General features: G+C 41.5%; 1 protein-coding gene across 2 annotated transcripts in view; it reads left to right on the forward strand.

Annotated features, from left to right (window-relative positions):
* Positions 1-205: 205 nt before the first annotated feature.
* Positions 206-15,033, forward strand: part of NECAB1 (N-terminal EF-hand calcium binding protein 1) — a 53,943-nt gene continuing 39,115 nt past the window's right edge. The window contains exons 1-3 of one of the 2 annotated variants that reach the window (XM_090137788.1): positions 206-370; positions 3,478-3,502; positions 12,869-12,977. In XM_090137788.1, the coding sequence (XP_089993914.1) occupies positions 329-370; positions 3,478-3,502; positions 12,869-12,977 (176 nt within the window). In that variant the 5' untranslated portion in view covers positions 206-328. The remainder of the gene's footprint in view (positions 371-3,477; positions 3,503-12,868; positions 12,978-15,033) is intronic. The other variant, XM_090137789.1, reaches the window with a different exon arrangement.

Raw genomic sequence — 15,033 nt, forward strand, 5'->3', positions numbered from 1 at the left:
AGGAGGCTTAACCTCCAAAACTGACCCAGAGAGAAATGTCAGAGTGCCGTCTTCCAACACAGGGTCTACCGCATCCCTCAAGTTCTCCTCCAGCCGCTTTTGGGGCATTTTTTCCTTTTCTCTCTAATCATTTGCCCAACCCACTGGAGGGAGCTCACCCTCGGCACCAACAGACGCACACAGGACCCAGCCCCCGCCGGGCGGAGCTTGCGGCCCGGCCCCCCGGCAAAGCATCCAGCCCCGGGGCCGGGACGGGGCCGGGGGGCGGCGGGTTCCCCTCCGCGGTCCCGGCGCAGCTGCGGGCGGTGGCGGCGGCTGAGCCGGGCGGATGGCGGCGGAGCTGGGCGCGGGGCTGCGCATCTTCCGCGATGTGAGTAGGCGGCAGCCTTGCCGGGACCCCCTGCATCATTCGCAAGCATTTGGGGATGGGGGTGTATTTGTTTATTGCTGTGTTGTTTGTTTGTTTTTTCCTTTTTTTGTTGCGGAGCTATGATTTCCTCTCCTGTGTGGAAGGGAATGAAGCTCAGCAAAGCTATGGGTCTTTCCCTTTTCTCTTTTCCCTTTCCCTTTGTCTTTTCCCTTTTCTCTTCCCTTTCTCTTTCCTCTTTTCCTCCTGTGTTGGAGAGCGAGTTTGCTGCCAACAGCGTGCCTGTATCAGGAGTGCAGGTTAGCAATTAGGGAAGGTTCAGAGAGCCACTGGGTGAAAAAGCCATCATTTGTCAAGCTGCATTGCTTGGCTTTTTTATTTTTTTTCTGGGCTTTCCACTATAGAGTATCTCACCCTGCAGAAGTGTGGAGTTTTTCCCAATGTATCCTGCTAGGGCCTGATGGGTTTGAGGTGCTGAGTAGACCTGCAAGGGAAGCCCGGTGAGGCAGCAGCCCAGCATGTGCCCATCCTGCTCCTCCAGGTGCAGTGCTGGACTGTCAGCCCTCAAGATGCAGGTGCAGTACTTGTTGTCTAAGCTTACTTGACACAGAATGTTCCTTTGGTCCAAGGCAAGCACTGCATAAAAGGTAAACTCCATCCCCAACATCTCTAATGTATCCTCTGTGTTTCATGAGACTTGAAAATCTTCATACCTGCGTATCTATGTTTCATAGCACTCAAACATTACCACTAATTGTGATCTACTTCAGACCAACTCTTATATCAGAGTTAATCCATAGTATCTGCTGGCAAAGACATGTTGTGTATTGAAGCTTGTTTTCAGGATCCTCTGTCTACATGTTTTATCCAGTATGACCACATTAGCTGTGGATGTCCCTGTTCATTGCAGGGGAGTTGGACTAGATGACCTTTAAGGTTCCCTTTCAACTCAAAAGAGTCTATGATTCTATGATTAACTTCACCAGGCTGTTGCCCATATTATTTCAAGCAAAATCAAAACCATGTCTGCTCATTTAATAATTTCTCTAGGCTTCATAAGAACTTCTTTAAATATCTTCTTTGAGTTACTGTTTCCATTTGAGTGCATAATGAAAATACAGCAGTCTTGATTTCTAGTGCAACCTCTTCCCTGTTTTTGTGTCAAAATACCTACTTACATCCAAACTATTTTAACATTTCTATGGGGCAGTGGTAGTGTTATTTTCATTAAAAAGTATTTTTATGCAGATTTTTTTAGCCCCCTTTTACCCATATCTTTGGGGCACCTCTAGTCAATTGAAGCCCCCAACCCTACACATCTATAAGCCAAGATGGAGCAACCAGCACTCTTGGAGATGTAGATGCCTTGCCCAAGGTGCAATCTGCATCCCTGCTGTAGTTGTACCACACATGAAGCTCTGCTGCTTGTGAAAACTGCCATTTTTAATCTGTTAGTAATGAACCTGCAAGGTGAGCAGCAAGATTTCTGCACTGCTAGCACCTTTGATATGCATCTGATGGTGGGCACCCTTTGTTCTCTTGAATCACCTGTAACTGGGTGTAACAAAGCTCAGTTCATCACTTTAGATCTCACAATACTGTTTTTCTCTGCTGTCTTCAGACTTCACAAATCTGTCAATTTCCAGCTGAAAAAACCTGCAAAATCGTTCAACTCTGTGACTTTCTTTGCCATCTCTGCGTACATACAGTTGCTAGCTATGGAGCATGATGGTTCACTGGGCAGTATTGTGGTAGGTGGGTGGTTGGACTAGATGACCTCAGAAGTCTTTTCCAACATTAATGATTCCATGATTCTATGCCATCCTGGCTGGTAGACACACTGACATGCATGCTGACTTTTCCTCCAGGTGACAAGAAAGGAAACAAGAGTGTTTGGCAATGACATGGGAGAAAGACCAACAAGAGTCTCCCAAAAATCCAGTTCAACCTGTCAGGAATCCATGACTTTATATTCCCCATTAGGAACCGTGGAAAAGGATTTTATTTTATTCCGACAATCCTTTGAATGCTCTTTCTTTTGCTCTGCTCTTGGCCAAAAGTTTTGTGTTAGCATTAGGAGGAAATTTCCAGTTTAGAGTACAAACTTTAAAACCCCAAACAGTCCAATCCTCTTACAGAAAACTAATTTATCTGGAAATACAAGGAGGGAAGGTGTCATCCTGGTAAGCCTCCTTCGTACTGCGCATGATGTAAACTGAACCTGGAGGAAAGTTCAGCTCAGAGGCCATAAATGAAATCCTGGTTGTTGGTCACTGTTTTTCATTTCTGCCCTGACGCCATCTGGCAGAATTCAGCAAGGATGATCCAGTAGAATGTGGCACCTGAATCCTCAGGTTTTTCATTTAGTTGCAGCACTATAAGCAGAGCATACTCCTGCCATTGGCAGCTAGTCAGCAAAGCCACCTCACCCTGAGAACAGGGACCTATCAGAAAACACTGATCCAAAAAGTGAGCTATGGTGGTTGTACCTGCACTGAGACCCCAGCTGGGATTCCACTGGTCTTCACTGGGGGCACCCGCTGCAGTCCTTCCACAGCCTTTGCATGGGGAGACCTTTATTCCAAAATCTGTTTCCTACCAACAGAGGAATCCTGAGATTTGTTCCCACTCAGCTGACACTGCTGCCTGCCACCCCCAGTCTGATCACTGTGTGCCACCCAGCTCCTTTCCTGGCTTCTCCCTCCACACACCCAGACCCTGAGTCTTTCTCCACACCTCAGATGCTCAGACCATACCCCAGCTGCCTACTACCCTTGTTCTGCTTCTCTATACGGCTTCTCCCATCCTTAAGTCCAGGGTTTTGGCACAGTAGTTTTGTGGCATTTCTGTGCCTGGACATGATCCTTGTAAGCCATGTGTAAAATAGTAAATAATGCTGGTTTTTAGGGGTTTGTTTTATGTGCATGCAGCACAGGAGGAATTAAAGAAAGCAATATTAGAAGAATAGAGATACACTGAAGGCTTTTCAGTTTTATACAGCATTCTAGAATGTGATGTACCGCTTCAACTGTGAATGCCCATTAAATACAGCCTTATGTGTACTGAACCTATATCAAAAAAGTAATTCCTTTCTTTCTCTTTTCATTTAGATACTGAGAAGAGCAGACAAGAATGGTAAGACCAGTCACCTGTTTCCCTCCTTCCTTTGGGAAAAATACTCGTCACTGATACAGCCTTTAAATCATGCTTTAAACATCTTGATATGAAAACCATCTCTCATGCCATTTTATGTTGTCTGCAGGTTCTGTGCAGTGTGTATTGTTGTGCACTGATTCTCCCAGTGGATTCCTTAAGAACAGATCTTTTGCTTTCACAATTTAGCATGCATGTTTGATTTGCACTTTGGGTGTATGTGGGTGTTTTCATAGCGACATTCTGTTCCCAAGAAGTTTTCATCTATTTGTTTCTAGCTTCATCTTATTACTTTTTTAAAGCACTATAGGCTGTATCCAGCAATCAAATTTGCATTCCCTCTATTTGTGTTTATATATTTGTTCTGTGTGTCAGTAGGCAGAATAAAACTTTGAATTCAACTTGTGCATTAATAACACAAAAGTGAGGTTTTTATTGTGTTGTTGATTGAAATTTTTCCCCTGGTGCTAAAGGCAAATCTTCTTTCCACATACGTTGTTCCCCTGTTTGAAGACAGGAAGTTGGACCATGTAAGTCTTCACACATTTTGGCTATAGCAGGGGAAGGGCCCTGTCATTAAGGCCACAGGATTCATCACAGGAGTTTTGGCTGGTGTATGTATTCATTGTCTTGGACCTGTCTTTAACTCCTTTTCTTATCTCCGAACTACTGTCCAATTTTGGTCAAATCACATTTTCATTTTGTGCCACTTTCCTATTAGCAAAATGATGCCACTGCCACAGTGTGAGATTGAGTACTTCTGAGACTATGAACTCATACTACAATTACCATAATAGTACTTATGCTATCACACATTATTAGGTAACCAGAGCTAGATCTCACAAGACAGGAAGAAAATACAGGCTCCCAATTATTTACCACTGAAATGCAAATGTGTAAGAAGTAGGGAAATGAAGGTTCTTGCAAAAGCTCAGGCTGCACTTTGGCATTTTCCTGTAGCACTGAACAGTGCTAGACCCACAGCTCAGACAGGCTTGCTCCTGGCAGGTTACTCCCAGTCTGTCCTCAGAAAACATATATGGTGCTGTTTTGATAAAGCTCACTCTGGTAAGTGAAGGCACAATGACTGTCATTGAGAACATTGGTGAAGAGAGCTTTCAAGGAAGACCTGCTGGGCACGAAAGCACCTACTGTACATTTTGATGGTATAGCTGGGGACGTTGGGTAGCCATTAGCTGTTGCTGGGAGGACACTCCCACCCCCAGCCCACCTCTGACAGTGTGTTTCTGCCCCAACTTGTGTGCAGCAACTGGTATTTCCCACTAAACTACAGCAGTCTCATTCAGAGAGCTCAGGGACGCAAAACAGAATCAGAGAATCACAGAATGGCCAGGGTTGGAAGGGATCTCAAGGATCATGAAACTCCAACCCACCTGCCACATGCAGGGCCAATGTAAAGTTTTTTTGTAGTGATTTTTTGTTACCTCCCTCAGCTCACCAATGACTCTCAAGTGCAGCGATGATGCAGACTGAATCCCAACGTGTGGAATGTGTGGGATGCTGGGAAAGGGGTGAAGGAGGACCTTCACCAGCAGTGCCTCGCCAGCTCAGCTTCACACCAACTGCAGCATTGCCAGCAGACCTGCTTGTGGCTTTTGGGAAGATGCTTATGTTTGCCCTGAAGATTGGTACAAGACTGAGTGCACGGTACAGAGCAGAAGTCAGCATCCCTCCTGAGACCTGAATGTGACTGAGCATTATCCAGACGATTACTCAGTGACAGATTTTCTATTTCCTCTCCTAGTCAGCCCTGTAGCACTCATCCATGGCCAGCTCCTGCTGAATGCTACCGTGGCCATCAAGAGCCCTTGGGGCTTCAAAGTCTATGTCCCGACATCTGAATTCATTCTCTGTCCCAATCCTATTGGATTCACAGCACTTCAGTAGTGCGGAGGAATTCCAGTCCTCCTTCAAGTTACTCCCCAGTTTATTACTTACACTTTTCTATTAGAACAGATTCACGCAATCAGTGACAAACTTGCTTGTTCCAGTAGCCCTAGAGACTTTGTTCACTGGAGTTCACTGCTATACATGGATGCTTTACAGCATAGTACAGAAGGAATTGAGATCAAGCACTCCAGTTCTATTAATTCAAGTCTATAAACTGGAATGGTTTCATATGTGCTTAATTGTGTTTGCTCAACCATCAGTAGCCTGTGGGACTTCCACTTTGCTAATCTAGTATAGGTTAGTGCCAAATTATTAGGGAGCAGATTTGTTTTAAGGCCATGATATTAAGTAGCTGCTCTGAAATGTTACTGGAAATTTGAAGACATACCAAATATGTTTACACTATTGTCAACACAGATCATTAGCTTTCATTAATGAATAGGACATTTACATTTCCAGTCACCTTTCTGTGCTATAGGAAACCAAGTGTTGGCTTACAGTAACAAATACCAAGTTGCTGTCCAGAATATTGTTAAGCTCTTCTACACTTTTAAGAAGATTCTCTCAGAGCTGCCATAATAATTCTATGGGATTACAATACCCCCAATGCAACTAATTATAAAAGCCCTACTTGTTGCTTGTTTGACAGCAATAAAACAATGCAATCAAAAAGTTGGATCAAACTGAAAAATAGGATATGATAAGAGAGGGTGTTCTTACTCTGAACTGTGTGACTTAAGGCTTGCCTTAAGAAAAGGAAGGACTGTTTAAAATAAGAGCTACAGAGCTGAGAAATCCTGCTGAATTGCTGTTACTCAGAGATATGACAGTCGCTTATGACAGATGGGTTTAAGTGAGAAACTATCAAAGTCATTTCCCTCATTTAAAAGAAGGCATATAAATTTTAATTATTTTGTGGTGGTGGCTTCTTTCTCTGCCATCATTCTGTTGCCATTCCAATTCTGGAAATATCTACAATTTCAACAGGATGATCAGCTTCATAAACTCTATCTGTAGTTTGTATTTCATGACTGAGCAGCTCCACTCTGTATGGATCAGATAAACGCTTCTCCTGCAACTGAGAGTCATATGATTTTCTGAGAGAGGGAACTTGGCATGGAAAAGGAATACCACATTTTGAAGAAATATATGATTCATAATGTTGACAAAAGCAGCAGAAAATCCTGAGGAATAAAAACAATTTCATAAAGGTGAGATGTAGCACACTGACCTATCTGGAAATGAGAGGTTTCGGTGTCAAAATGAAGTTTTGGTCTGGTTTACTTTACAAAACTCCCTGTGTTCAAAGTATTTGACTTAGAACTTATTTTGAAAATTCCCAACTTCATTTATTTCATTCCTTTTGCTACTTAGAACAACCAACATCAAACTCATGAAATTCCTCACAAAAAGTAAAATCTCGTCCCCACCTAGCAGGGGAGAAGTAAGATATGCAAACTGGAGATAATCTACTGAAGGCACAGCTCCTCATCTTGCAAGCATAATAGTCCTTTTGTCAGAGTCTTTCTGCTTTAACATCTCTGGATTTTTCTTGAGGGGAGCATGGCTGCTTCAGCTCTATTCCCTGTGGAGGTGGAAACAAATGGCTACAAGCAGAGCAGCATTCTTGCCTGGCTACTGAATTTCACAAGTTAAGAACCAGTGCTTGATTATGGTCTTGTTCCCCCCTAACCCTTGGGATCAAACCCAAATGGGAGTTAAGTAAAACTTTTCTAATACAACTGGTTTGAAAAGGTGGTTTGTATGCAGATGCTGTCATTGATTTGGAAATACAAGTCAACTGTTACGAAAAAAACACTGAGTACAAGCTGTATCTCAAACATCTCTAAAGCTCCCAAGAGAGAGAGATTTGAAAACACTGATGGTAATGATTTCTATAGAAGCAGAGACTTTCTGGAAAAAAAAACCCCAAAACAACAACAACAACAAACTGTAAGGGGCACAGCAGACATTATGAGCATTATGCTGCATGCATTCAGGAATAACTGCAACAAAATGAGGGAAAATGAAAAAAGTGATGACAAGCACTCCCTCAAAGTTGTCGTGTCCCCCCTCTCCCCTCTCCCTGTCCTTAAAATACATATATTTTACCATTTCATTGAAATAGAACCTGTAAAACAAAAAGTGCAGTAAGATTAGACTCATCTCGTTCTGTCAATTCTTCATTCAGCACCCACTAATGTTGATGATACAGAGCATAGACATAACATAATTTTTAAACATAGAATTCAAATGTATAAAATAGCACTATAAAGTCAACAGCATCTTGTCCTGCCTGAGCTGTATGTCTATTGGATCACTTTACAGAAAATATATCTAAAATTGGACTCAGAGCACAGAAATTCTCTGAACATCTGCACTGCAGATTTCAGCTCCCAAATTGTTCTCTCAGTACCGATAAAATGGATTTGTAAGACTAAGCCCTCGTAGCACAGACTCCTGAGGATCTCACTACACTGCTACTTACTTTCCAACCACCTGGATCCATTGCAGACCCACACCAGCTTCCGTTTCTGTTCCCTGGTCCTGCCAGGGGTAGGATTCCCCACCCCACCTCCCTGAATCCCTCAGACGCCATGGGGCTGGGCCCTACATTCCACTGTCAATGAATGGGTCCAACCCCACTGACACAAGTAGGGCTGCCCAAAGGAGGCTGCCCAGGGCTCCAAACAACCTGACCTTGAACACACCAGGAATGAGGCATCCATAGCTCTCTGGGCAGCCTTTGCCAGCATCTCACCACTCTCTCAGTGAAAAATTTCCCTCTGACATCTAACCTAAATCTCCCTTCTTTAGTTTAAGGCCATTCCCCCTTATCACTACCTGCATAAAAAGTCAAGCTGCAGTGAAAACAAACAAGGTTTGTCATAATCAGTAGACAAAAGGTAATCATAAAGCATCATTAAGCATCATTAAATATTTATACTTTTTTTCACATTTTCACATATTTGTATTCTTTCACATTTCATATTCCATGATGACATTCCATAAGTTCCATCCAGTGGATTTTAAGATTCCTACTTTTAGATTCCAGCCCTCTCCCTGTTTATCCTACTCTGCTGGAACCATTCAGTTACATGTGCTAAACTTTTCCTGCTGGAAAAGTATCTGCTGGCTCACAGTCCTAACCAGAAGTGAAAAATAGTTGACAGTGGGAACTGTTTGGTTGCCTTCAGGCCTTTGCCATCATCTCTGCAAGGTACACTGTTCCCCTGATCACTATAACCTCTGTTGGCTGCAAACTCACCATTTGCCATTATCTTCGGGAATGGAGACTCCAAATACATCAAAGGTACCCCAAAAATGTTTTGTTGTTGTTGTTGTTTGTTTTTAATTATTATTTTATTTTGGTCACTGAGGTTATCTTTCAACTCAGAAAGAAAGTACATATGTGGCTTTCTTTTGTCAGATACACTGTAATCCTTTGAAGTCATAGACAATTTGCAATGTCTCCTGGCTGCCCAGGGAGGTGGTGGAGTCGCCATCCCTGGAGGTGTTCAGTAAACATTTAGATATTGTATTAAAGGACATGGTTTTGTGGGGAAATACTGGTGGTAGGTGGATGGTTGGACTGGATGATCTTGGAGGTCTTTTCCAACCTTGATGGTTCTATGATTCTATGATTCTGTTGGCAGGAACATCCACCAACATTCACTTCTTGATGTCGTGGGTCAACATCATAAAATAGAAGGCATTACTCTTGGAGCTACATAGGGAGATATATTTTATTGTTTATATTGCCAGTCAGGAACCTTTGGGTTCCAAAGAGGTTGGGGAATTATGCTTGTTTCTGAAGAAACTTCAAAAATATGCAAGAGCAAGCAAGGCTTGCGAAACAGCTCCTGTGAGATAATATTGCCAAGGCAAACAGTACTGAAGGCTGAAGGATTTGTCTGGTTTGTCCAAGGGATGTGTGCCTTCGGAAAAGTTTGTCTTCCGTGAATCATCCATCCCCTGTCACTTTGCCAGTGGCAAAGACTGAAGTATCTGTAACAGACGGTTCAGCTCTGCTGCTTTGGAACTCCTAAACCAGACAGTATTTATCTGGAAGCTCTGCAGGCAGTGAAGTATGCCCCCAGGGAGGGAGGACTGAGGATATGTGATGCAGCCTTTTAAATAAAACTCATGCTGGAAGCTGGGAAAGCACTTGGCTAGGCAGAAGTCTTCAATTAAACAGTAAAAGGAACACTTGCTAGGGATTGGGCCTGAACTTCATCTGAGTACTCAAGAGGAACAGGTCTACCCTGGCTCCCAGTTACAGTAGCAGTTACATTTATACCAAATGAGAGAAATGCCTCAAATAATAAAGTTGTTGTTCAGTAAATGTAGCTGCATGAAGTCTTGTAAGTAACCAAATACGTTCAAAGCTCCTTAGCTTTTGCCAGCAACAACCTTACTGAAGTAGAAGACTGGCTTTTCAAACTGTTACTGAGAATAACAGTGATGAATCAAAAGGCAATCTCTGCTGCTGGATAATGAAATACAAAGCAAACAGCTGATGTGCCCAATCTGGCAGTTGGCAGTTCATAGATTGTGTGGATTGATGTAAAACAAATGATCCTCAAGAACAAAGATAAATAGGCAGATGTTTCAGGTTCTGTGTCACAGCCAGGCTGCTCTGTGAGTAAACACATATGCTTAATACAGGAAAGTTGCCAAAAATCACTGCTTCCTTGTGCGTGTGTGTAGCTCATGCAAATCCCCTGCCCAGCAGAGGCTGAAGCTGCAGAGGCAATTTGATTAAATGATCAATTTTTTCTGTATAAGCCAAAGCAAGCATAGCTGTGAAAAGCAGCTTGTTGGTATTTGTACTCTGCAACTAGTGCCAAATGGCAGATGTATTTAGATTCTCAATTAGGTAATCATGGCTGTTCTGTCAAAGGAAGTTGCCTATCTTCACCACTTCAAAACACTTGTGCCATCTTGATTTAGATTTCTTATAGATCTTGCCTTTTCATTTTAATCATGATGATGATTATTGCCAGCTACAATCTGTCTTTTCAAGTGGAACCTTTCAAAATGTTTTTGTTGAAACAGACACTCAATTTGTTCAATTTTGAATCCTCTTGAAGATAGCACATTTGAAGTCATTGAAGTCATATATACAAATCAAAGAAATTATGAAATAAGAGCAAGTAAGAGAGTGAAGATATTCCCCAGCTCTTCAAGTGTGCATGCTACTGTACAGCTTGTAGTTACAGGATTCAAGTACTGCCTTTGTAATGGATGCTTCACTGCTGTAAAATTAGGTATTGTAAACTTGTTGGGTGTTAATGGCATCTCAGCCTTTTGCTCTACAGTTGTTTTGTGGCTTATGAGTGATGGGCTATGTTAGACTTTAGTCCATTTCAGAAGCCAGAATTTTCATTATTTTTTTCTTTTAATTAATTCCCTCTCCTCAGCCTTGAATCATATTCTCAAGAAAGAAATAATCATGCTGTCTAATTAGAGGCCAAGTTAATAGACTCCAATGACCCCTGCATCCAAGAGTCTTACAAGAGCAAATGATAGCCTGATTCTGCTGCTTCAGTCAATGCAGTCATGGCCATCCTATGGGTGGGACAAGCTATCCAAACTATGACATATTTTATCAATTTCTGATTCTATTCATTAAAAGAATAGAAAAATCTGTTTATTAGAAAGTATCTGCAGCTTAGCACAATCAGTAGGATTTTTTAGACTTGTAAGGAAGGTGAAATAGAAATACAGTCCCTACTTCAGCGAAATAGTGTAGTTATTAGAATACCATTTAGAAATTAGTCAGTGTTGTGCACAGTTCGATCTGACAAAAGGAGGGCAGAGCCTCAATCTAAAGTGCTAACATCCTGAAAACACCAACTAACCACTTCTTAATACATCTCAGCTCAATGATATGGTATCATGTAGTCAAAGGCTTGCTATAATGAAAGTGAAATCAAGAAAATGACCTGCTAAATAATGCAATAGAGGTTGCAACAAGGACTCTTTCCTCCTCAATCAATGTACATGCTATTACTGTCCTTCTAAATTTAATCATATGAGACTTCTCCTTGCTCCAAGTTTCATCAGTCCTGAAGACATCTCCTAACTACGGGGAGATGTATTGATGATCAGGACTGATAAGATCACATTAGTGTGATCGAGATCCATGTGGTTATGATTGTTCTTGTTCCAAACAAATAGTAGGTACTTAGACAATATAAAATCAACTTTTTTATAGCTGGCTCCACTGTATATTACACAATCAATTTGAATTCTGCCTTAAAATTCAGCTGACCTCTGATATATGTTCAAAACAGTTTTCTCATTGCATATTTTTGGTGTCATCTCCAGACTAGTCACATGCTGTCAAATATAAAACTTATTATTTTCTATGCTGACCAAGAAGATGAACTGAAATTCTTTCCATTGGAAGAGGACATGAAGCTGGCTTCTTACTCACAGAATCACAGAATCACAGAATGGCTAGGGTTGGAAGGGACCTCAAGGATCATAAATCTTCAACCCTCCTGCCATAGGCAGAGCTACCAACCTCCCCATTTAATACTAGACCAGGCTGCCCAGGGCCCCATCCAACCTGGCTTTGAATACCTCCAGGGATGGGGCATCCACAACCCATCTGGGCAGCCTGTTCCAGCACCTTACCATTCTCATAGTAAAAAACTTTTTTACTCCATAAAGGTCAAACATTTCTTGTTTATTTTGTTATTTCTATACCAAACTTGGAGCTTCTTTTTTTTTTCTTTTTTCTTTTCCTTTTTTTTTTTTTTCTTTTTTTGAGAAATATGTATCTTTTGAAGAAAAAGAAAATCAAAATGCTGTAAACCAGTGCAGTGTTTTGATTAACATTGCTAGCCACACAGGAGACCCTACTGCTATTGAATTGTGCACTCCCTTTCATTCTCCCTTTTAAGAGGCAGGGAGCAGAAGAAAAGGAAGATAAATAGATAGCTGGAGTAATCTTCACTGAACCTACATGTTCCTTCAAGAAATTATTGGTTTTGTAGTTTCCCAAGGTTTCTTTGCCCCCAGAGGCCATTGATATTTCATGCAGAGGTGAGGACATGGACATGGACCAAGCAGGAGGAAGGGTGGGGCAGGATGGGAAGAAGACACAGTGAATGGGATAAAGGCAAAGACAAGAAGATTGTCTTGATGTGTTTGGCAGTAGAGACTTACAAATCCAAGCTATCTTTTTTGAAAGATGAGAAGGAGGAAGATTAACAGAGCTGTCAGTCAAACTGAAAATTCTTGTACAACAGCTGATGCATTTAACATCATATTATTTACGTGTCTTGAATATAAAGTTTCTACATTTACTTTGAAGAGCTAGTTGATTGGTGTTTTTTTTTAATAGCTTCCTCCTTTTTTTGCATGGACTAAATGAGCAAAACCATAAACGAAACCGACGCTTTCTTCTTATTTTCTTTTTTTCAGATGATGGAAAACTGTCCTTTGATGAATTCAAAGCTTACTTTGCTGATGGAGTTCTGAGTGGAGAAGAACTGCATGAACTTTTTCACACAATTGATACACACAATACAGAGTAAGTATCCCCTCCTTACACTCAAAGTGCTACTCTCTGCACCTGAGAATGGAAAAAGCCATCAGGGTGATTTTAAAGTCTAAGAAGGCTTCTTTAGGAAAGCTAGACTGTCATTCTGCTCTAAGTTGTTCAACTGCAGTGTTTCTAAACTCTTTAGAAATTCCTGTTAGTTCTGATGTATGTGATTGGGAGAGCAAGTTTTCTATGCTTTCCTCTCATGTTAATAAGGAAATGAAGCTGTGGCCTCCTTCAGGATTAAATATCAGTTTCTCCTTTCTTTACCCCTCTTCACTGATTCATTACCTGAGATGAGTACAACAGATGTTGAGCTGGGAAAAAAGTAACCAAACACTCATGAATAACAAAGGGCAGAAAAAGACATCCCATCTGGTGCTGGTTTGGGAACTGTGCTGATGTCATCTCTTGGGCAGTTTTGATTTCCTCATTATTGCTGGGCTAAGCAAGACCACAGATTGGCAACCTTGTTTATTGCTTTCAGCAGATCAAATATTATGCCACTGCATTCTCTCTTAAGCTGTTTTTTTCCTTATGTATCGTGATTGAAGAAGAGAATGATTTTCCTTTTTGTTTACTTTCTGTCCATCTGCAGTTATTCATTACAGATCTCCCAGTTACTGCTAATCAGGATGGTATTATCAAGCTAGTGGTTTTTAAATTGAACTCTTTCTGTATGTCTTAGTTTCAGCTGGGATGGAATTGCTTTCTTTAGAGTGTCTGGTGTGATGCTGTATTTTGGATCTAGGAGAAAAACAATGCTGATAACACACTGATATTTATAGTTGTAGCTATGCAGTGTTGTATTGTGCCAAAGAAATTCTCAGTGAAGGGCCCAAGGATCTGGGAAGGAATGATATTAGGACAGCTGACTTAAACTGGCCAAAGGGATATTTCATACCATATGACATCATGCTGAAGGCATTTTGAAGGGGGTGAGAGTTCACCTTCCTCTGTTCCATTGCCCAGGGAGTGAGCTGGACATAGTTTGGGGTGTGATGAGCAATAGCTTGTGCATCATTTGTTACACACATTCATATGTATATATGTAATTATTTATCATGACTATTCACCTTTTCATTTTCTCTATCTTAGTAAATAGTTTCCTCTCAACCCCCTTGGGGAAAATAGTTCTTCTTTTTTTCCCAATTCTCTCCCTCATCCCATTAGGAAATGGGGAGAGTGAGCAAATGACCACGTGGTGCTCAGCCACCTGCTGGCTTAAACCACAACACTGTAGTAAAGGAGGTTGCTTATTTCTTTAGCTGAGGGGTTCTGAAGACATCAGGCAACCGTCATGGCATGGGCTGTGGTCCCCCTTACAAGCAGTGAGCACACAGTAAGTCAGTACTTCTTTCCTTAGCTGCCTACAGTGAGACAATGTGTATGAAGATGCTATAATGGCCCAGCTTCCTATGCTTGCTATAACAAAAATGAAGACAATGTAATAATATTACAGGATCTTACCTCATTCAAACTCCAATGTGTCTCTGGGTTGATCTTTCTACAAGGAAACAAAATAATTTCTTCCTGGCAATAACCTCCTACGTTTTTTACTCCTTCACATGTCAGTGCCACAGCACTGCATCCTTCCTTGTTCCCCTCATCCTCAGCTTCTGCTTCTCTCCTCTGCAAACCCCAAGCTCCCATGCTGTTGTTTTGTCATCAGCTCCCAATGAAAATTTAAACCCATTGCCCTTCAGACATGTAAAAGACTAGGCATGTTGTTGGCCATTTGTGTGGCCCTTATGTGCTCCTGTGCGCTTAGAAACTTGTCCATTTTTTTTCCAGCATTATTAGTCTAATGAAATATATACTATCTCCTCACAAATTCTCCTCCCTTCAGTCTATCTGCAATTGTTGAGTCACTTCATCTTCTCCAGAAAGAGCAAAGAAAAGAAAGAAATCAATTGAAGTCTAAAATCTGACCAATAATGCACAAGTATATAACATACGTATCTCAGTTTTTGATTTTTCCTAAACATCTTCCAGGCAGATAAACATCAGAATGTTAACTCAGTTTCTAGGTTTTCATTAACCA

The sequence above is a fragment of the Phasianus colchicus genome, chromosome 3 (assembly GCF_987193195.1).
Source record: "Phasianus colchicus chromosome 3, bPhaCol1.hap1.1, whole genome shotgun sequence".
NCBI lineage: Eukaryota > Metazoa > Chordata > Aves > Galliformes > Phasianidae > Phasianus > Phasianus colchicus.